The sequence below is a fragment of the Lissotriton vulgaris genome, chromosome 10, assembly GCF_964263255.1.
Source record: "Lissotriton vulgaris chromosome 10, aLisVul1.2, whole genome shotgun sequence".
Classification (NCBI taxonomy): domain Eukaryota; kingdom Metazoa; phylum Chordata; class Amphibia; order Caudata; family Salamandridae; genus Lissotriton; species Lissotriton vulgaris.
The window spans coordinates 481,097,695-481,122,446 of NC_141698.1; the positions used below are offsets into that span (position 1 = coordinate 481,097,695).

At 44.4% G+C, this 24,752-nt stretch overlaps 1 protein-coding gene across 1 annotated transcript in view; it reads left to right on the top strand.

Annotated features, from left to right (window-relative positions):
- Positions 1-24,752, top strand: part of LOC147685430 (SEC14-like protein 5) — a 1,171,342-nt gene that overhangs the window by 931,011 nt on the left and 215,579 nt on the right. Inside the window, exon 12 of the mRNA XM_086941333.1 lies at positions 3,638-3,772. Coding sequence (XP_086797459.1) covers positions 3,638-3,772 — 135 coding nt within the window. The remainder of the gene's footprint in view (positions 1-3,637; positions 3,773-24,752) is intronic.

Below are 24,752 nucleotides of genomic sequence, written 5' to 3' on the forward strand. Positions count from 1 at the left end.
GAGGAGGTCATTCAGCCTCCACAATTTTCTTTTTTAGTTGGCCTGCCTATTTTTGCGGTCAGCTTGTTGTGAAATAATAGGCATATAACTTATATAAACTATTATCGCCGAGTGCATTAGGGATCAAAATAGGTCCTGATGAGTAAAGCAGTAGGGGACTGCTTACGAAACATGTCGACCAAGTAGAGAGTATAGCTAACTCATATTTACTCTCTCCTTCCCCCTTTTTAATGTTCCCAGCCAGAAATATGAATAAAGTTTATTTTTTCTACTAGCCAGGGAATTTTTTACTTTTTAATTTACACCTTTCCCTACCACTCACACCACTCTCACTTATTAAGCCTATAGTCTATTAACACAATATCAAGTGATCCCGCGTAGTCGTAGGTCGAAGCACGCCCCACCCCGTAGAGGGACGGGAAGACCCCTATAATGAAGCATGACACTATGGGATTCAGAGTGTGTGAGGGGTATTTTAAAAACACATAGTGCTTTCCCCGCACTTTCTGACGGGTGCAAGGTAAAGTAACACATCACAAGCATTTAAAGAAACCAAAAAAGTTAGAAAAAGGATAGAATCCCGTTGTTTATACATCGTCTCACTGGAGGTAGGTTCTATCCGTTACCTCTGTACTCCCTCCTTCTTTGGTATTTTGACAACTGGTAAGCAGCCTGTGTTCCTGGCTTCTTGAAACATAAATTGGATATAAGGTGCCAAAACTCTCGTCATGTTCTTGAATAGCTCGGCTGGTAGGCCATTCGGCCCTGGGGCTGTCCAGGACAGTAAGTTTTGGGTTGCCCCTTCAATTTCTTCAATCCATACTTTCCATAGTCGTCACCGGACAGCGTAAGTAGCCGGGCGTCACCAGCAGGTCTCGGGATAAACCTCCTCATAGTATTCTGCAAATTTTTCTGTTATCCCTCCCCTATTACATGCATTGTCCCCCAAGAATCACAAATCTCTGCCACCCTCTTACGTTCTCGATCCCTCCTCTCCAGCCAAGCTATCATCTTGCTAGCTTTATCACCAAGGTCATATACATGCCGTTGTGCTGCCAGGGCGCTTCTCTCGAGGAGTTTTCTGCGATGCTCTTCATCTCTTGCCTTTTAATCTGAAGTTGGTGGATAAGCAGTAGATCCATCTCCTCTCCAGCCAATATTCTGGCCTCTAAGGTGACAACCATGGCTTCTAGCATGTCCCATTGGATCCTTTTTTCTTTTTTACAGCCCCCTAGGTGGGCCTGAATATGCCCCTGTATCACCCATTCGAACGCTTCCCAGAGGGTGCATGCAGCATCCACTGATCCCTAATTTTCCTGAAAGTACAGTTTAGCCCTCTCCCTCGTTTGGTATGGCAGGGCCGTATTTCTAAAGACCCAGTTGTTCATTCTGGACGGCAAGACACTGGTTCATATTGGGTCCTGAAGTGTTACCTCTAATGGCAATGGTCCGAGATCCCTTATGATTTGATGTGGGCATTGCGGAACCACGCCTCATTGCCCTGAAGAGTCATAACATGATCGAGGCGGGAGTAGCTGTCATGTAAGGCCGAATAAAAGGTGTACTGTTGCTCATGGGGATTGTAAAGACGCCATATAACCGCTAGGCTCATGGCCTCTGCAAAAGTATGCAGTGGCTCCACCCCTCTCCCCCTTGTTGCCCTGGTTACCCTATCCCTCCCCGGATCCATGGTGGAGTTCATAACCCCCCTAATATTAAAATTCCTGATTGGAGATCCACCAGAAAGGCCCCCAGAACTGACAGCACTTCAGTATGTAATGCTGGTGGTATATAGCCCGATACTTTGTTCAGCGTCTGGCTCTCCCACTTCCCAGTAAGTGCCACATATCTTCCTAAGGGGTCGTGCCAAATGTTCCCCACCACAAATGGGAGGCCAGTCCTAACCAGAATCTTTACCCCCCTTGAACCTGTTGTGTAACCGGAGTGTGCAGCAAGCTTATAGCCATATCTATCTAGCCCCTTGTACCTATTGCCTTTAAGGTGTGTTTCCTGGAGTAGTACCAGATCTAGGGCATATCTATGGAGGTATTGCAAGACTGCAGTACACTTGAAACGATTACCCAAATCTTTAACGTTTCATGACAAAATATTGAAATGTTGATGGTTCCCCTGGCACGTAACATATACGCTCAGGCGTTCCATTCGGGAGGAAACCTCCCCTGGTTCCTAGTTTTAAAAGCAAGGTTATACATTGTAGAAATGAGCAAATGTATGATCTTGAATAACATGGAGCATGGGCCAACTAGAAGCATGAAATTTAGCAAGCTTTATTATGACTCATACATAGCTCAAATCAATATGAAACAACATCTCTATTTGCTTATAAAATTCCAATACACACTTTTGCCATGTATATGTAAAATAATAATACTGTAATACATAGTAAAACATGATTGTGTTTTCACACTTCCATCAAGGAATAATATTTGTTTCTAAAGAAGGACATTCTGTAAACTACAAATTTGGATTTTATTGTGGAAGTACTGGGTATAGTTTGCGGCTAGTTGCATTTTCTTCTCTGGCTTACATGTAAAATCAACCTTTACCTTTCCTTACAATGTATTGTTTGCAGATCAGGTAACTAGCATCTGCACACATTTCTAGACTCCTTTCCTTGTGTGGCAGTCTGGCTCCTATAGAAGACATTCCTCTCCTTGGTACTTTTCAATAACATTTAAGAATCCTCATTGCGATCTTTAGATAGCTCTCTCTCTTCCTGGAGACAGTTTGGTTCTCCTCTGAATCATTGAAATTTTCACTGACATTACAACACTTCTCAGTCGTCCCCACACCATCTTTTCTTTAGTGACTCATCTAGGATGGGTAACTCTCATGAGGACCGTCTTTTTGAGAAAATAAAAGTATGGTCACCTGATGTCCCATGTCAAATACTTTTCCCTAGACCATCTCCAGATAGTCCCCTACTTCCTCACCCTTACCATTACTGCAGGAATAGGTTATGGTATTTTGCGAGAAACAAGCCTGCAGTCAGGATTGGGAGGTGTCACTACTACATATGGTCAGACAACAATGTAGGAAGGCTTCATTCAGCCAGTCACTTCTCCTTTCTTCTAAGCCATGAACACATTCTAGGGTATGCTGACTGGACCTGGATGCCAGTTTGTAGACACCATCTCAGTTAAAGTTATCTCAGTTTCTATGGCTTGTACACATTGTGGGAGCAGTGTGAAATTAAGGAATGCCTAATGCCTACGAATGCCTGATACGAACATGATGTTGCAGTGAATGTAGTGCTTCCTGCTAACATAGTGAGATTTCCTGGACATAACTTTGACTCCTGGGAAGGCCAGCTCACACTTTCATCCCTTAGATGTTGTTTCACTAAGTATCACTAAATTGTGATATAATAGCGCATTGTTAAAAACATTTAGAAATTGCTCACTGGAATCTTAAGTGCAATTTTAAAAACACCCTAATACTGGGTTTCAATGTTTTGTTCGAGCACCTCGCTCTAGCAGTAACATTCTCACAAACAAATACTATTACGAACTTGATTAAAAATAAGCAAAAATCAGCGTTATAGGCCACCAGCAGAAATATCAATCACGAGAGGTTAAAGTTTGGATTCTTTGAACGATCTCGTCTTATCTTCTAGGTCAGTCCGTTTATCAACGAGAACACCAGGAAAAAGTTTCTCATCTACGGCAACAACAGTGGGCCAGTTCCAAGTGCGCTCCTTGACTACCTGGACAAAGACATCATCCCAGACTTCCTAGGGGGAGAATGTGTGGTAAGTATAGTAAGGCGGCCCCATTCTGCTCTTGCCCTGGTTACTGCAAAACGTTGTAGGGACACACTATTCTCTGCTTAAGACATCTGCTAACTGTGACAATGTACTCCTAATAATGCACAATACTCTCTTGCCCAACCAAACATGAGGTTATAACAATTGAATCCACTGACTGGCATGGTGCGACCACTGCTTTCACAGTCCCTCTCACAAATGTTTTTTCTATGAACAGGTACAATCTGTTTCTCTTGTGCTCCAATTATGAGTACCTAGGAGTACTTGTGTGGGAGCAGTATGAATAAGCTGGGGCTCGTGACTTAGAATCTCACACACAAGGGAACCAGTGAGCAGTCAAAGTAAATGACTGCTGTGCTATGACCTGTAGATATGTTATTCTTATGCACGTCACAGAGGATCTTTTGCACGAAGTCATTGGTGAGTTGAAGCTATATTGGATTAATATGCATGTGTCTCAAGGTCCCTTGCACAAAGCAGCCCAATCAGCAGAAAGTGTGCTATTTATGGGCATAAGGTGTATTGCTCATGCATCACTTAAATACGGTAACTAGACATATCAAAAAATATATATCGAATGGACAGAATATCAAATTCAAAATATAGAATGGACATAATATCGAATGAACATAATATAGTGGTTATCCCCTCCCATGCTCATGACGAGCTCAGCTCGGGGGAATGTGCCCAGCAGGGAAGGGGTTAATAATAACGAAATGCAGGTAAGTAATATCGACTGTCAAAATATCGATGTACATAATATAGGCATTTAAAGTGTTTTGTATGTTAGTATATGTGTTAAAAGTGTATATTATTTTTGTAATGTATGTTTAATTTTTTTTAAGTAATGAATTTTATCTTATTTAATTTATGCGTAATTTAATTCCGTAGCAGGTTGTAGGTTTATAGGAGAATAGGGTGGGAAGTAATTTAATTATAGTAAATTAAATATTAATGTTTAGGAATTATTAAATATTTTTAATTTAATTTTGCGGTTTAGTTCTGTAGCAGGTTGTGGGTTTATATGGGAATATATGTAAATGTAAATTGATACTTGTATAGCACACTACTCACCCGCAAGGGTCTCAAGGCGCTTGTACAAATACTGCTGTGGAACCCATCCTGGCTTTCCCTGTGAGGCGTCCACTCCTGGGCACCCCCAAGGTGGAGGCCAGGCATCCTTAGTGTTGTGGGGGCCGTTGTGGAGATTAAGCAAGCTATTGTCCAGAGTGGGACTCCATGATTGGAATAGGCACCGAGGCGAGAATTATCAGGTCCGTGGAATTTTGAGCCCAAGACCCGGCGAGGCTGGGAATTGAACCCTAGTCCCGGGCTAGACCTCTGCATCAGTGTCTGCCACTCTAACCATTGAGCCACAATTCTCCTCTGGAAGGGTGGGAAGTAATTTAATTGTAATGAAGTAAATATTGAAATTATTTTTGTGTATTGATAATTAATTTATTGTTAATTAATTGGTAATATTGTTATTACTTGTTACATTTTTGGTATTGAAAATTAATTGGTTGTTAAATAATTATTAATAGGTAATTAATTTTGAATACCTAATATTTATTGGTATTTATAATTAATTAATCATTAGATATATTGTAATTGGTAATTCATTGTAATTAATTTTTTATTGGTATTGATAATTGTTTTGTTCATTTTTTTTATTCTTTATTCCATTTATGAAAAATAACATTACATTTCCTCAGTTGGCAATATTGCATTCGCATTATAAGGAAGCTCCACATTCCTTTGCTGTTCAAAATGTTGGTATGATTTGGCCTGCACATCTTTTCCTGCCTGATCAACAGACAAACCGTCCCAATGACACTAAACATTGTTCCTTTGTCCCATGCCTACTGGACATAAAGAAAGAGAAGTGAACATTCCAATCCATGTCTTTAACAAGGGTATAACATTTCAATAAGGGTCACCCTGACTACTCATGTTTCTAACAAGTGCCGGAATATCACAATCGCCCGTGTGGGCACAGTAGGGCACTGAAAAGGCGGCGGCTGCCAGCGGATTCTGAGGGGGGTAAGGTGCCCATCTTCATTTACACCCCAGTTCATCTTTCCACCCCGTCCCTTTATGCCACATCCTCAGTTTCAGAGGATGAGATGCTATCTACAACCTCAATTATTTTATTCTTATTTAAATATTAAATCATTACTTTCCCTACTGTTGCACTCACTGGAGTGGGAATAGTAATTTTTACCCTTAGGGTATCCAACGCTTTCCCTACTGTTGAACTCACTAGAGTGGGAATAGTAATTTTTACCCCTACGCTATCCAACGCTTTCGCTACTGTTGCACTCTCTGGAGTTGGAATAGTAATTTGTACCCCTACGCTGTCCAACGCTTTACCTACTGTTGCACTCTCTGGAGTGGGAATAGTAATTTTTACCCCTACGCTATCCAACTCTTTCTCTACTGTTCCACTCACTGGAGTGGGTATAGTAATTTGTACCCCTACGCTATCCAACACTTTCCCTACTGTTGCACTCTCTGGAGTGGGAATAGTAATTGTTACCCCTACGCTATCCAACGGTTTACCTACTGTTGCACTCGCTGCAGTGGGAATAGTAATTTTTACGCTCCTGCTATCCAACGCTTTCCCTAATGTTGCACTATCTGGAGTAGGAATAGTAATTTTTACAAAGAGTCAAAAAGGGAAATCCCTGGAGTCTACTAGTTCACCTATGTCATAAGCCCTGTCTTGTCAGGGAGGAGGGACCTATGGTGTACTGTGTATCGAATAATTTAAAAAGGCTTCCACAACGAAAATAGAATCGTTAACAATCTGTTTTTATTAAAAGCCAGTATCTAGGCAAGTAAATGAGCAGAACAAATTCATACAAATCAATACAATGCAGTTTAAAATTCAAGGAAAACCTTGAAAAGATCATACAAGAATAAAAACAAAATTACACAAACATAATGATAAAATGCACAGTCAATTCAGACATATCTACAACATGTGAATAGTTTATGAGCAAAGGACAAAATTACATATCATGAAAAAAAACCCTTATATCATTGTGGCTCACAGATATCTCTGCCACCAGATTTTCTTAGATCCAACAGCCTCAACTCCTTATACTTCTGTAAACATTAGTAATATAGTTGGATATCCATCTAAAGTTTACTAGGCCCTGACTGGATTCTTTTTGTCATAAAACAGTGCGTCGACGCGTTTCGGTGCAGTACAGTTGATTATGTGGCACCTTTCTCAGGACTTTTTCTTCTGGGGTTTCAAGAGGTGGTTAAATACACCGTGTCTGTAGATACATGAAAAGAAACGTATGGAGTCACTAATCGTACATAGTATCAGTTGCTCTTTGTTCAGTCTATCTTGGCTGTCTTTAATGTTAGAAGGGTTTCACTTGATTCCCCCTGTGGATAAAGTTGCAGTGCCGCATCTCAGTTACTATATAGTTGATTAATGGGGACACTTCTAAATACTGATGATAATCAGATACAACAGAGGACTCAATTTACTTTATGCTATACATTGCATCTAGCCTACGACCGAGCTATGTTCACGGTATGTAACTAAAACATTTAACGTTCTATGTTTTAGTTACATACCGTGAACATAGCTCGGTCGTAGGCTAGATGCAATGTATAGCATAAAGTAAATTGAGTCCTCTGTTGTATCTGATTATCATCAGTATTTAGAAGTGTCCCCATTAATCAACTATATAGTAACTGAGATGCGGCACTGCAACTTTATCCACAGGGGGAATCAAGTGAAACCCTTCTAACATTAAAGACAGCCAAGATAGACTGAACATAGAGCAACTGATACTATGTACGATTAGTGACTCCATACGTTTCTTTTCATGTATCTACAGACACGGTGTATTTAACCACCTCTTGAAACCCCAGAAGAAAAAGTCCTGAGGAAGGTGCCACATAATCAACTGTACTGCACCGAAACGCGTCGACGCACTGTTTTATGACAAAAAGAATCCAGTCAGGGCCTAGTAAACTTTAGATGGATATCCAACTATATTACTAATGTTTACAGAAGTATAAGGAGTTGAGGCTGTTGGATCTAAGAAAATCTGGTGGCAGAGATATCTGTGAGCCACAATGATATAAGGGGTTTTTTGCATGATATGTAATTTTGTCCTTTGCTCATAAACTATTCACATGTTGTAGATATGTCTGAATTGACTGTGCATTTTATCATTATGTTTGTGTAATTTTGTTTTTATTCTTGTATGATCTTTTCAAGGTTTTCCTTGAATTTTAAACTGCATTGTATTGATGTGTATGAATTTGTTCTGCTCATTTACTTGCCTAGATACTGGCTTTTAATAAAAACAGATTGTTAACGATTCTATTTTCGTTGTGGAAGCCTTTTTAAATTATTCAATACACAGTACACCATAGGTCCCTCCTCCCTGACAAGACAGGGCTTAGGACATAGGTGAACTAGTAGACTCCAGGGATTTCCCTTTTTGACTCTTTGTCTTCCTACCCTGTTCCCTGGTGAAAGTGGGGTACCCTCTCTTTTTTGAAAATAGTAATTTTTACCCCTACGCTATCCAAAGCTTTCCCTACTGTTGCACTCTCTGGAGTGGAATTAGTAAATTTTACCCTCCTACTATCCAACGCTTTTCCTACTGTTCCACTCGCTGGAGTGGGAATAGTAAATGTTACCTCTACGCTATCCAACGCTTTCCATACTGTTCCACTCACTGGAGTTGTAGTACCCTCCCTCTATCCAACAGGGATGTAAAACATTTTTAAGAGATTACATATATTATTTATTAATTTTAACATTTGTTAAATAATTGTAAGTATGTTTTACTTAATTATATTGATTATTTAATTAAGTTAATGTTACTTTTAACATATTTTACAAATGTGATATTTTTATAAACTTTATTTTAACCAACAATATTTTTGTACTTACCTGTTTGTAGATAGGGAGACGGTATTTTGTACATCGATATTTTGGCGTTGATATTATGTCCATTCAATATTTTGGTCCTCGCTATTATGTCAGTTATCGCTTAAATACAGTCTGAGCAAGCTTTGCAAGTAAAATGGTACTATAACAAGATGAAATCATACTCAGGAATGCCTTTAACATATCCCCCTTAATTAAACCCGGGCCGCGGAAGGCACAGTTGGTCCAAATGGGGACCCAGGCCAAACGCTGCCCAGAGGCGAGAAGACCGCCCCCCACCCCCACCCGTTGCGAAGCCCGCGAAAGTAGGGGTGACCAGGATTGGTCACCCCAAGATAGCCAATGGCCACCCCCAATCAAAGGGCGAGTATGCAAGCAGCTGGGGGGGTTAAATAAGGGTGTGAGGCCCTGAGTTAGCATACCAATACCCTGCAAAGAGGAGAAGGAAACCTACCTAAGGACGACAGACAAAGGAAGACGTGCAGCATCGGAAGGCCAAATTTGGATTCCTGCACCCTCAAGAACCAGCGGAATGGAGTGCGGCAAAATTAATTGTGGCTTCTACTAGCAAAAATGGCAAGGGTGGTGGAGGCGCATTACAACCGGTTTATTTCGCTCTATACAGTTGGTGCAGGGGCGGGTCTGCGATCTGCGCTTAGGGCCAGCAGTGGCAAAGAGGCAAAGGGCGCATATGATAGACCTGCGTGGGTAGTATCGGGAGCAGCACAAGATGGGTGCAAGAGGCGCCAGATTCATCCTTGAACACCCACCCTGGTACTGGTATGCCCGGGTGGGAAGGTTCACAGGAATAACCGCGGAGGCTGTAGCTAGGACTGCATGAGGGTTGCAGTGCATGTGTCCGGTCACACTGCTGTTGGCAGCTAGAAGAGCGGGAGCCTATCGAAAATAGGCCTCGCATGGGCATTCGGAGCCAACACAACAGGGGCTGGTGAGAGGGGTCCGGTCAGGGCGTAGAGGAATATGACCAGAGCTGCGGCCCGAAGCTGTGGTTGGTAGAAGATAAAGGGGTTAGGCACAAGGGTAGAAGAGGAGCTGCAGGGATCCGGAAAGGGTCCAGTCCCCAAAAAAGTTGCATGTTCTGAGCCTTCCCTCCCAAAGTTCCATTCTAGAAATAACATGCAAGGTATACGTGGGCTGACTCTGCAAGTCACTTCCGATTGGCACGCAGAGCCTCAATGTTTTTGAAATCCAAGTGCATAATACATTTAGGTTTGCACGCCACGGGGTATGTGGGGTACAGATGGCTAGTTCAAAGGTTGGGTGTCACCCCATTTGTGGGTTGCGTAATCAGTCCATAGGCGGTTGAGTCGGTGCGGCCTAGTGGTTATGGTCTCTAGCTCTTACTCCAAAGGTTATGTGTTCAAATCTTGGTGTTGCAATGAGTGTGGTTTCTGAGGTAAAATTATAGGCCATGGTACTTTCTCTCAAAAAATTTTTTAAATATTTCACAATACATATTATACTGTGAAGAGCAAGGTATATGTAAGTACACCAACAAGACATAACTCTGTTAAGTACACATGGCGCAGGAAAGCTGAGCTCCTCGAATGGTGCTATCTCCTGTCCGGTCCCAGAGGGATGGGTGCGGGTCAAGTCATATTATTCGAGTTGCAAAGGTCATAGGATGGGGTCCTTTACACAAATGAGTTTGACTTAACTAATATCCTGACGTAAATAATTAATTTACTCTCTTAATTTCTATGCAGGTAAGTACTTAATTAATGATAACTCAATCAGAATGAAGGAAAACAGAGTCCGTGGTGTAAGAGTTTCTAAGGGTTTTATTCCTCATAAAGGAATCAGGATATCATGTTCTGACCACCACACAGGGTGTCAGAAGGGATAGATGAGCGCGCTCACGTTTATTGACAATACATAGCTTATATACTTGATTTACATCATAATGTTCAATGTAAGAGGCGTAACAGCTGAGAGAAAACAAGATAACAGTATACACGTGGTACTAGTACATCATCAAGAGGCGTAAACTAGGCGTAAACTAGGCGTGTGTGCTAGAAACGTCACTGATAGGTGACGCAAATGGGTGGCACCAAGGGGTGGTGCTAACAGAATGTTGCAATGTCAGCAGAAATCGGAAGCTTGGATGCGCGCGCAGCTGCATGACGTGTGATAGACGGGGTGCAGGGGACTTGACATTTACACTGACGGAAAGAGACAGAAGTCTGGCATGTCAGATCAACTTGTGCTTCTATCATATCTGATATCTGATGTTTAGGAACTAAGCTATCTGGGCAGAAAGGTCTCTAGAGCAGAAGCTATTCTATACTTGCTGTGAGTGCGTGTATAAGCGCCTGAGTGTCTGTAAGAGAAGCGTGGGGGCATGGGGCCTTCCATGGAAGCATGGCAACAGAGGCTATGAATTACTTGCATAGAGACAGGTCGGCCCTTTAGCCCTGCAGCTGAGGAAGGATGTTTACTGAAACTAGCAGGCTGGAATGTATCTTCGGGGAGGAAAACAGATAACTCGAAGGTTATAGTCAATCTTGGCAGGCAGCAGGCTGAGCTGAGCACGGAGGGCCGCGCTAGAAGTAAGTCAGAGTTCACGGGTACGGGGGCTGCTTGGGCAGGGGCCCTCGCAGTCAGAAGCCAGAGAAGAGGCTCGGTGGCAGAGATTCAGGGCCTACTCTCAGCCAGGCTGAAAAACGTAGGAGTACACTTCAAAAAGACGTTGGCATAGCATACTTAGGAACGGACCATCGAACCCATTCATGGTGGGTCTGAAAGAGGACAAGTTAACGTTGGACGCAAATGTATTTGCGTCTTCATAGCTGATACAGGAGGGAAGTTACATGCACTTTTAACTCGTACATGGAGTCGGTGGGGTACTCGCTAGGGAACACAACATGACCATAAAATTTATATTACCTCAATCCGAGGAACAGATGGTAGCTCAAAGCGCTAAACTAAGCACATCAGTTATTGTTGTACTAAACAGATAGTGCCTTGACGGTAAAAATATATCCCTCTAGAGCACCACATGCAACAGGCCCATCGATCTACTTTGTGTTAAATCAGCAATTTTATGAGTTAGCTAGGTTGTGTGTTTTAATGGCACATGCATTGAAGGTGTGGTGTTTGTAAATACAGTGCTATGGCCTAGGTAAAAAGATGACTAACTCTGGTTAGAACCAAGATTAATTATGGACTTTTGCATGAAGGACACACATTTCGACCCTCGTTTTAGAATAGCCAGGTATGTCTGTGCCCACACGCTAATGCCGGATCACGTGCTAGCAAATTGCATTACAATTAGTCCTAACTCACGCGAGTACATTCTGTAAATGGGGCAGAACAACGCAGGAGCCCCAGCTGCAACCGCCGAAAGATCTCTGCCTTCATTGCTTTGGCCTCCCTTCATGAATGCCTGTTGTTGTCAAAAGGAGGCAGAGGGGGTGCTCAAACCACTAAGCTGCTTAGTTACTTTTCTAGAGTGCAGCTTCCTTAATCCCAGGTACTGGTTATCAGGAGGGGGGTCGGAGTGTTTGTCAGGGCGAAATTGTTATCTGATCGAGAGGCAGTAGGAAAGGTTAATGGGCTTGCGGCAAAGTCGGTACTAGACAGAGCACAACGTTTATGGCAAGAAATAGGTCAGTGGACTGGCGCGTTGTCAAGCATAGACATTAAGGTATGGGTAAAGTGGGCTTTCGCCCAGGGCCCCAGTCCTTCAGGGGGTCCCGCATAGAACCAATGCTGTTTTCCAGAGCCCGGATGACCTTGAATAATGCTTAAACAGATGTTTCAAATACCAGGTTCCTTAATTCAATTTTGATGTGGGTGATGTATGAGTCTTGTAGATAATTTTTCAGAGAAATATAGCGTTTGTTTCATGCAAACATCCATATGGAGTTACTTGTAGATCAAGATAGGAACTGTCATAGGTCATAGGTCATAGGGATTATGTGTAGTCTTTTTAGGATTATTAGCGAGCGGTCACAAGTAGATAATTTTGCAGAGAAATATAGCGTTTGTTTCATGCAAACATCCATATGGAGTTACTTGTAGATCAAGATAGGAACTCTCGTAGTCATAGGTCATAGGGATTATGTGTAGTCTTATTAGGATTATTAGTGAGCGGTCACAAGTAGATAATTTTTCAGAGAAATATAGCGTTTGTTTCATGCAAACATCCATATGGAGTTACTTGTAGATCAAGATAGGAACTCTCGTAGTCATAGGTCATAGGGATTATGTGTAGTCTTATTAGGATTATTAGTGAGCGGTCACAAGTAGATAATTTTGCAGAGAAATATAGCGTTTTTTTCATGCAAACATCCATATGGAGTTACTTGTAGATCAAGATAGGAACTCTCGTAGTCAGAGGTCATAGGGATTATGTGTAGTCTTATTAGGATTATTAGTGAGCGGTCACAAGTAGATAATTTTTCAGAGAAATATAGCGTTTGTTTCATGCAAACATCCATATGGAGTTACTTGTAGATCAAGATAGGAACTCTCGTAGTCATAGGTCATAGGGATTATGTGTAGTCTTATTAGGATTATTAGTGAGCGGTCACAAATAGATAATTTTGAAGAGAAATAAAGCGTTTGTTTCATGCAAACATCCATATGGAGTTACTTGTAGATCAAGATAGGAACTCTCGTAGTCATAGGTCATAGGGATTATGTGTAGTCTTATTAGGATTATTAGTGAGCGGTCACAAGATTGAAAACACGCCACTATCCCTAAATATTAGATGTAAACACATCTAGAACTTGGACCAGTGTCCCAAGCGGTTTCAGTGACCTGGCCAAACAGGACATGACAGGGCTTGAAACTCAATCATAAATTGAAAGCGGTTCAGGACAGGGCCCAAAAATATGTCTAGCCTAGGTGCTGAGTACTTGTAGTCTGCTGTCTGGTATAACATTGCCCGTACATTGCTTTACACACAGATGATTGAAGCTATTGGTGTGAGGTTAGGGTGGTGGTATAAGGTACCTGTCTCCCAACTGTGTAACTGTTTTAAGAGATGGATTGGAGCATAGGCAGGGAGACCACAAATAATTTAAATAAGGGAAATGCAGCCGAAATCACTGCATTTGATGGTAATAATAGTGGAGTCATGCTGCCTGTTGTAAGACGGCCTCCTATTGACATCCCACTTGGTGCTGGTAAGTAATAGTTGGATCGGTACTTAGAATGCGCAGGTTCAAATCCCATCAATTGTATCCACTACTGGGAACAAGCCCTATAATCTCCCACAACTGTCAGCAAGGCACTAGTGTGGCCCATTGCTTTTTGCAGTCCTACGGAAAATAACATGGGCACTAAATGAGGTAGGCACTACAGAACTGGAAGCTAAGCTGTTTAGGGCAGCGGTTGAGCTGGCATTCATTGGGGCATGCAGGGTCAGTGAGATAGTGGCTCCTGCAGCAGATAACACAGGAGTGGCCTGCATACGCCTGGCAGACGTGGAATTAGGGGCAGACATGTGAAGATCCTCCTGAAGTAATTCGGGGTTCCTAAGGCCTACACACCCCAAAGATAACCCACGTACACTCAAGAACTGTTGGCACGGAAGCTGTAGAAGGCAAAGAACAAGTTTATTAAGACCCCATGGGGTGGTGGTACACTCAAACAGCACCCTTCGGTAATGCAAGAGGTATCACACCGAACATCGGTGTGACCCTTCTTTTATATGCTTCTACAGGTAATAAAACGTACACGCGGCACAAAGTTACAGAACACTATGTACATATAAGGGCATATTTTGGAATACTGCCAGCTCATTGGAGGGTTTCAAACCCACTGGTCAGTTTGCGGCACATTCCTGAGGAACGACTGGTCAGTGTGGACTGCGCATGTGTGGCTTGACCAGTACTAAAAATAGCCTGTTGCTGGGCAGACTGGAGTGGTCAGTGGAACGGACAACGGACTAAAGGGCACGCCGGCCACGAGGCCGTTCATGATCTAAGATGGCCGCCAACATGTACAAAATGGCGTTTCTATGTATAGCTAATTTAAGCGGGAATCGTGTAGCAAAGCTAAGCACTAACCCAGCCATCGTCAAAATACGACAGACGACCCTTTTAGCGTTTAGCTGAAGCTACCTCATAGTGGATATAGTCAGGGTGTTCATCTTCTATGTCAATTAGCATTATTTGTGTTACTTCTTTATGAAGCATCATTTTATCATGGGCAAGAGCTTGTCTCGAGGGTACAAAAACTGACAAGCACATAGAACAAAAAACTGGGCCACACTGGATACATAAACAAATAGAAAACAGAATTCCCACAATAATACATAGAATCGTCAACAGTTTCCATCCCCAGGTGGTGAGTATTGACCAGAACCATCCTGACAGAGTCCAAGTACCATTATCTGGATGTATTTCAGCCGCTATCTTATGTAGTTTGGTGATGGCATCATATACAGAAGGTGAATTATCAGGTATATAGACGCAACAGCTACTTCCGATAATTCTACATGCCCCCCCACGATCAGCTAACACTACATCCAAAACCATCCTATTCTGAAGCGCAACAATTCTAGAAATCTGTACTTCTTCAGTGATATTTCCAAGTGCAATTGCGGTATCATTAGCCACAGCCTCAACAACACGAGTTAGTCGTCGGATCTTTCGACTGTTCAAAGCTGCCCCGACGAAAGAGAACAAACCCAAATTGAAGTCCACGTATTATTGCAAGGTAGTGTCCGTTTGGTCAACATCATCCAAGACAAGGGAGCGTTTATCACGATTCAAGACAAAGTCGTGATAGAGGACGTAATTGTTGTGATACATGGGTGGGGCAATGAATACAGGCGGCAATACAAAAGACACATAGCAAGTGCCTGACCATCCCAAAGGAAGCTGATGATAGCCTTTCGTTCCACAGATAAAGTAAGTATTTCGGGAAGTGACAAACGATATACCAGTAGGACTGTCAAACGTAAGTGTAGTGTTACATTCACTTCTCCCAACAGAAATCACACCTTTATTACGTATACATAGGTCTGCTTTGGTAGCAATAACGTTGATAACATGTGCATTCGATACGTTGACATTTCGCTGGTTGCTATACATTCGTGAAGCAGACTCATTGTCAGGGCGGTACTCCTCATATTCAAATCGAGTACCCTCAGCTTGTGGATACCCATCCCGATCATGATGGCACAATTTATTTAAACGAAAAAGCACTCCCCCTTTTGTGGGCCATCTCAACGTAAAGAGGAGAGTATAAAATGCATTACAAGACGCATTATGAGAAAACGGTAGAGGGATGAGTGGAGTACCCCCTTTCTTCTGATGTCCAGGCAACATCCCACACACCCAGCAATTTGAAGTGTTTGTCATATTGTGTGTGTGATGTAGGATCTGAATAAAACTATTGTTCAGATAAGTCTGTCGGTGCCGTTCTTCATGATAGGGCAGGGTAAAATGGAAATGTTCAGACGGTGCCGGGGTAGTCGGCAGCAAATGTTCACGTACAGGCACCACGAGTTCGACTACCCAGGCTATAACAGCTATCACCACTATAGTCAAGACAAAGAGAAAGGCACCCAATATTTTCTTATCACGAGATGCCGTTGATGCCATATTTCAAGGATATTCGTGCAAAATCTCAAATAGCACCAATTGTTCACAAATTGTCCACAACTTGTCTCAGATACACGTACGTGTATACCTAATAAAAAAAAAGAAAAATGCGGTGCTGAACTCCGAGGTAGCCGTTGTTTTCTTCTCCGGGCCAAGACGGGTGTCGCTACTCTGGCAGAACTGATCCCCCCCCCTTGGAATTCCCGGTTTCCGTTTCACAAACCTGGAGCGGTAACCAACCAGTCATTTAAAAAGGACACAAAAATCTTCTTATCGTGGGCGTAGGTTGTAGCGCTCTCTCCCAATCGCAGTTTGGTCCGGGAAGGCTCCCTCCACTTCGGCCGACGTCACAGCTGGGCTCTTTTCTTTCTCCAGAATCTCCTTGTAATCAGTCAACACAGCAGGAGTCACCAGATCCGGAGAGACACGGCGACAATGTGTCGAATGCACCCACCGCTTCCTGTTTGTCACTCGTACTGCGGTGCGGGTCGCCAGGAGGACCTGCTCGGGACCCTTCCACCTGGGCTCCAAACTGCTTGCTCTCTCAAACGAGCGAACCATTACATGATCACCAGGACGAAGATCATGGCCTTCTCCAGTAGAGTTGTCAGGGAGCGCTTCTCGAACCTGTTGATGAATAGAGAGCAAATCATTTGTTAATCGTACCAAATAATCATTCATCATAACACAAGGCACATCATGTATTAATCGCGGCTTGGGCACCCCCCAAATATTCATAGGGCGGCCAAACACCACCTCATAGGGCGTAAGGCCGGTTCGTGAGTGGGGTACTGATCTAAGAGATAGTAGTGCTAGCGGCAACGCGTCTGGCCACTTCAATGATGTGGACGCCACAATTTTGGCCAGCTTAAGCTTCAACGTGGCATTGTACCGCTCGACCAAACCTGCTGACTGAGGGTGGAATACAGCGTGGAACTTTTGCTGAATCCCTAACCCCTTCAGTACATATTCCACAATCTTTCCAACAAAATGGGGCCCATTATCGCTCCACAAAAATTTGCAAACTCCAAAGCGAGGAAAGAATTCCTTAAGCAACACCTTAGCTGTTGTCAAAGCTGTATTGTCTTTCGTGGGGTAGGCCTCAACCCATTTGCTAAAAGCACACACCACCACTAGGACATACTTCAGGTTGTTGCAGCGCTCGAGTTGGATGTAGTCCATTTGAAGCACTTCAAATGGTGCCGAAGGTGGAACGAAACCTCCTTTCGGAGTATGGGTCCCCTTTCCAGGATTGTGTTGCAAACACACCAGGCAGGTCTGCACTACTCTCGTTGCAGTATTAGCAATCTCGGGATGTTCCCAAACTCGTGTTAAAAGCCGAGTTATTGCAAGAGCTCCGACATGAGCCAGTCCATGTGTCATTTGGACCATCGCCTGCAAGTAAGCCGCAGGCAATTTCCACTTCTCCATGTCTTTGCTTCTCCATCAACCCTCGTCATCTAGTACCCCATCTGCTGCCCAAGCCGCAAGTTCAGATTCTGTGGCTGATTTTTGGATATCCCGTATCTCTGCTCTAGCATCACTCCATCGCTCAGCCTGTGATTGTACCACGTACATGGGGGAGCTAGTTCGGGACATAGCCGTTTGCCTTGCTATACTGTCTGCAAAGGCATTTCCTTGACCCACTCTATCCGTAATCTTTTTATGGGCACTGCACTTTACTATCGCTACTTTCTTAGGGCCAAGCAACGCATTTAGGAGATCACGCACTAGCTCTCCGTGCATAATGTGCTCTCCGTGTGATGTCAGAAACCCGCGTTCTCTCCAAAGAAGCCCAAAGTCGTGGGCCACTCCAAAGGCATACCGGCTATCCGTGTATATGTTCACACATAATCCGGCACTCAATTCACAGGCTCTTGTTAAAGCTATCAGCTCTGCTGCCTGAGCTGATTTTTGTGGTATCCTAGCTGTTTCTACCACTGTCTTAAGTGTCGTGATCGCATATGCTGCGGAAGTCGTGCCATCTGGCAGCCTTAGGCACGATCCATCAACCCATAGTTCCCCATCCACATCTGGAAGTGGCACATCCTGTAAGTCAACACGACCCTTTGTCTGTTCCTCGGTCAGGAAAACACAGTCGTGATGTTTTTCTTCCTGACCCTCCTCGGCCGGATAGGGCAATAAAGTGGCAGGGTTCAAAGTAGCGCATCTTTTCAATGTAATATGTGGCGCCAAGAGTGTCAGCTCGTATCCTGTTAGCCGCGCACTCGTGAGATATTGGGTCTTGGTTTGGTTTAACAGGGCATCTACTGCGTGAGGAACTAACACCAACAATTTGTGTGATAACACTATTCCCTCACTCTGTCGTATGGCTACTGCAGTTGCTGCTACCGCTCGAAAACACCCTGGCAACCCTCGTGCTACAGGATCCAAAATTGCAGAGAAGTATGCACATGGTCTCTGCTTATCCCCGTGTAATTGCACTAACACTGACAACGCGCACCCATCATTCTCGTGCACGTACAATGTGAAAAGTTTCGTATAGTCTGGTGTACCTAACACGGGTGCGGAACAAAGAGCCTGCCTCAACTGCTCAAAAGCTTTCTGACATTCATCTGTCCACTCAAGAGGCATTGGTGTGGCTTTGGACAGTAATGCTAACAAAGGTTTTATGATATGCGAAAAACCCATGATCCATTGCCTACAAAAAGACGTCAACCCTATAAAGGCACGTACATCTCTCTGCGTGCGGGGGACTGGTGTGTCTAAGATTGCTTGAATTCGATCAGATGTTAATGCACGCCCCTCCTTAGACAACAGATGACCAAGGTACGTCACCTGGGGTCTACAGTATTGAAGCTTCTTCTTCGAAACCTTGTGATTGTTTTGCGCCAAAAAGGAAAGCAACGCAAGTGTACTCTGTTCACATTGTGCATAGGAGTCAGCGGCAAGCAGAAGGTCATCCACATACTGGATGAGCGCTACGCCGGACTGCAATTTAAACGAATCTAGCTGCCTTTTCAAAGCCTGGCTATAGATGCTAGGACTTTCAGTATATCCTTGAGGAACACGACAAAATCTATACGATTCATTACTGAGCGTAAAACCAAACAGATATCTGCTATCAGGATGAACAGGGATGGAAAAGAACGCATTCTTTAAGTCAATAACACTAAAAGTGGTGGCTGTCGGTGGAACTAAGGTAAGCAAGGTCGTAATATCAGACACCACCGGGTATTGGGGAATGACAATTTTATTAATCTCTCGCAAATCAATAATAAATCGATAGATCTTGCCATCAGTGTCTCTCTTAAGAATCGGTAGAATAGGGCTGTTACAAACATTATAAGGGACCTCCTCCACCACCCCTGCAGAAATCAAATCCTGAACAATATGTGTCAATGCAATTTCACCTTCTTTCGAAATCTTATACTGTGGCACTCGTGGTAGAGGGGCCCCCTCCTTAACAGTAATATGTATCGGTGGAATACGCATCTCTCCCACATCCGTATCTGAGGTCGCCCACAACGTGTGCGGCAGAGAGACCAAAGCAGGAATTTCTAAAATGGCATAAAATCTGTCAGGGTCAGGGCAATCATCAGGGTCAGGGTAATTGTCATTCAAAATAACCCGCACTCCCTCTGGAGCGCACCGTATTGTCGCTCGAAAATATTTAAGTAAATCAATGCCCAGGATATTGTCTGGGGTATGGGGTGATAACAAAAATTGGCCAAAACTGAAATATTTGTCAATGCATAGTGCAAGGGGCTTGGACAATGGGCTGGGGGAGGGCGTGCCATCAAACCCTACACACGTAATCATTTCGCCAGACAGGGGAGCCCTCGGAACCAAGTTTTTCGACAGAGCGCTACGAGTAGCTCCTGTGTCGACTAGAAATTGATCAGTAGAACCCAAAATACCCGCTGTTACATATGGACCTTGCTGATCTACCGGTACTTCAACTGATTCCTTACCCCATCCTACGCAATCCTATGCATGCACATAATCCTGGTGTTCCACATTCTCCCCTTCCAAAATCTGATATTGATTCCGTCTGTCAAACGTATTTCGTTCGTCCTGGCCACGGCCCCTCTCCTCAACCTGTCTACGTTCACCTCCGCCACCTCTCGCTCCCGTATAACCTCCTCTCGACCTTCCACTTCCTCGACCACGCTAACTACGCTGTTCGCGAAGTACCGGACAATCTTCGGCCCAATGCCCAAACTCCTTACAATAAGCACACTGATCCTCCGCAATGTCCGTACGACCATACGACGCGTTTCCTCCACCTCGTCTACCTCTATCGTTCCCTCTGCCCTGTGTTCCCCGAACCTGCGCCAACATCACCTTCGTTTTCAATTCCTTCGTCTTTTTCTCTACACTTTCTTTAGCCTCCACTTCCTGCCGCTCATAATACTGAGCCATAGTTAACAAAGACGCAGGGGTCGCCGTGGCCCAGGAACTTTCACTCGACTTCAATCGCTTTGCAATCTCTGGTAGGAGATTAGCTACATACTTATCTACAAACAAATGCCGACCCGTATTATCTGTTAAAGATTGACCACTGTAATCATGAAAAGCTTCCTCGAAGCGTGTAAAGAAATCTGAAACCGTTTCATCGGGTTTCTGCTTGCACGATGTTAGCATAGTCCAATCAATCTTTTTGGAGGGAACAAGCGTTTTTAATTTATTCAAGATAGCTGCCGGCAGATCTAGAATTAACTGGCAAGGCTTACAGGCTGGTTCTCTGTCTAAATCTGCGGTATTTATTTCCTTCCATGTTCCCCCCAATATCGTTTCGTCATTATTTTTACAAATCTGCCTCCACATATCAGGTGGTAATATTAGCCCAAAAAACAAATCTATGTCTACCAGAGTCATCACACAAGACGATATAGCCCCTTCCACCCCCTCATAAAATGCCGCCGGATTCTTCCGAAGATCAGGTAAGGAATTTTTCAGTGCCATAACATCCGCTCTATTCCACGGCGTATATACCCAATTATACAAAAAATACCCTTTCGCATCCTTCGACAATTTATCATCATCCGTACCTTCCCCTTTTGGCGGAACATACAAAGGTGCGGCTTCACGCATAGGCATAACATGCAACGCAAAACTCTTATCTGAACCACGGAGAGAACACTCTTTGGCCTGCCCGTTATTCTCCAATTCGGACTCCTTTTGCCTCTTTTTCCGCTCCTCCCGCAATCGGGTTGTCTCATCCCGCAGCTTGATCAATTGCGCAAACAGGTCATCAACATCTGAAAGATCAAAATCACCTTTAGTCAAATTTTCACGATACACTGACAATGCTTTGGGCTCAAACGTATCAGAAAGGTCACGATATGCGCCTACAACTTCATCCGCCAGACTAGACAAAAAGTACAGCAATTCAAGATCCGACCACCCTTTCTTTTCTGTTAACAATTGTTCCTGAGTAATACCACGCTTATTCACTTTACGAGCCCAACTGCGTAGGTGAGCGGACCTCTCCGCAGTGAACCTGAGAGCGGATATACCCTTCTTTTCCGACTTATCCCGTCCATCGTCCCCTGAATCCTCATCCGGAGCCGTCGGCGAAACATACGGAGGCGGTGACCGTTCTAGCAAAGAAAAATCATCTATGTCATTATTAAGGACAGGATAGAGTGGTCGACGAATAGGAAATTGACCAGTCGTTTGCAATTTACGTTCCCGTTCCTCCCTTTCTTTCTTCTCCTGCGCCTCCTTTTCCTCAAGCTGTAAAGCCTTATCCCGAGCAGCCTTACGCTGCTCTTTGTCCGCCAAGGCAACTTCACGCTTCATTCGCTCACGCGCCGCTTTCTCCCACATTCGCACACAATCAAACATATTTTGTCTAGACCTGCGTTGAAACAAACATTGCTCTACAAATTGTATTTTACTCAAATCAAACGACCCGTGTAGAGGCCATTGCATTTCAGGATCGGCCTTGGTGTACTTATGCCATAATTTACTGTACATAATAGGGGGAAGGCCATGCTTAATATACATCTCACGATTTGGTGTTCCCTCTGGGGGAGCCGGCTGTGCTTCCGCTAACCTAATTGAGGTACCCTCTTCAAGACAGCACATCCCTCGAAGTGTGCTGAAAACAGGCATGTTCAAAAGGTATCACGAAAGCGTGACACCGTATAAAAAGGCACTTACGGTACTTCACACAAATGTGCCGCTCAAAGGAAAAAAACAAAGTTAGAGAAACATCTCTACATGCCTGCCTATGTGAAGTGCACTACACATATAAGTTCAAAGATCACAAATTCACAATGTTAGCTAACTCAAATCAAAGATCATAGGACTTCGGCAAGCGTCCGAGGACTACCTTACCGATCACAAAGCACAGATTTTCAGTAAGCGTCCGAAGACTACCTTACCGAACACAAATCATAGGACCTCAGTAAGCGTCCGAAGACTACCTTACCGATCACAAAGCTTACCCGAATTCCCAAATGTCCAGATTCCAACTGCCAAGGTCTTGTAAGCCAAATCAGCCAAACGGCACTTTCTCAGCGATGCAGACACTTCGGAAACTCAGTCGGAGACCGGCGCCACCTGGAAGGTCAGATCGGAAGGAAAGGAAAAGACACCGTGGTAGCCAAGACTCGGGTCACTCGTGGCAGCGCGCGTCCATGGCGAGTTTCCAAGCCTTCGTCACGACCTCTCCTTCGGGCATCCGAGTCGCCGATGAGTCCCTTCGTGGTCGCCAATTGAAGTAATTCGGGGTTCCTAAGGCCTACACACCCCAAAGATAACCCACGTACACTCAAGAACTGTTGGCACGGAAGCTGTAGAAGGCAAAGAACAAGTTTATTAAGACCCCATGGGGTGGTGGTACACTCAAACAGCACCCTTCGGTAATGCAAGAGGTATCACACCGAACATCGGTGTGACCCTTCTTTTATATGCTTCTACAGGTAATAAAACGTACACGCGGCACAAAGTTACAGAACACTATGTACATATAAGGGCATATTTTGGAATACTGCCAGCTCATTGGAGGGTTTCAAACCCACTGGTCAGTTTGCGGCACATTCCTGAGGAACGACTGGTCAGTGTGGACTGCGCATGTGTGGCTTGACCAGTACTAAAAATAGCCTGTTGCTGGGCAGACTGGAGTGGTCAGTGGAACGGACAACGGACTAAAGGGCACGCCGGCCACGAGGCCGTTCATGATCTAAGATGGCCGCCAACATGTACAAAATGGCGTTTCTATGTATAGCTAATTTAAGCGGGAATCGTGTAGCAAAGCTAAGCGCTAACCCAGCCATCGTCAAAATACGACACTCCTAGGTCAGTCAAAGACGCAGATGGGTTTCTCGGGAGGAAGGAAGGGAAGGGAGAGCAGGGAGAACTGCCTCCAAACGTAAAACCGGAGGTAGCGTGGTGGAAGAAACCCAAGAAAGATATACAAAAGAGAAACAATTACTAGAGGTAGATGGAAGGCTCACCCAGTGTCCTTGGGATGACACAGCGCAGGGGCCCTGAGGATCAGGCGAGGGGCCAACAAAGAGTCCAGGGTAAGCGGAACGGCACATGCAGCCCAGGTAGGTCCTGATGTACACCCACCAAATTCGGTAGCAAGTTGAAGCCTGAAACCGCAGACACAGAGGCCCGGCCAAAGGGGCACCTCGCAAAACCATACTGTTTGGGAGCAAATAACGATGAATCTACAAAGACAATGGAAGTATACAATAACATGGATGTTTATCAACGACCAATGAAATTGCAAAATGTACAAATATGTTATGTCTGAATAAACTGCGCCCTTTTAGGGCACCAAATCACCTTGTCTGTGGTGTAATGTGAAGGTTAAAGCGACGCAGTTAATTGGGCAATCGGGGGGGAGGACTCGCCCCTGGGAGAGGTTGAAACCCGAGTCAGGGAAGGCACAGTCGGACCCAATGGGGACCCGGGGCAAACGCTGCCCGGAGACGGGAAGCCCTCCCCCTCCCACACAAAGCAAGCAAAAGTAGGGGAGACCAGGATTGGTCACCCCAAGATAGCCAGCGGCCACCCCTAATTGAAGGGCAAGTTGGCAAGCAGCTGGGGGGTTAAATAAGGGTGCGAGGCTCTAAGTTAGCATACAACCCCACCTTGCAAAGAGAAGAAGGAATCCCACCCACCTACACCTAAGGAAGTGGGCGTCGCAGCTGCAAGGCAGAGGTGAAGACGAAACCCATGAAAGATATACAAAAAAGAGAAAATTTACTAGAGGTAGATGAAAGGCTCACACAGTGTCCTTGGATGCCTCACGGCAGGGGCGCTGAGGGAGCTAATGACAGCACAGAGCCACAGGCAGAGTAGATGTGATGCTCCCACAGGGCCCTTGGGATGCCTCATGGCAGAGGTACTGAAGGAGCTAAATGTCAGGTCACAGACACAGGCTGAGTAGATGAGATGTTCACACAGGGTCCTTGCGTTGCCACACGTCAGGGACCCTGAGGAGCAGGCGAGGGGCCAACAAAGGGTCCA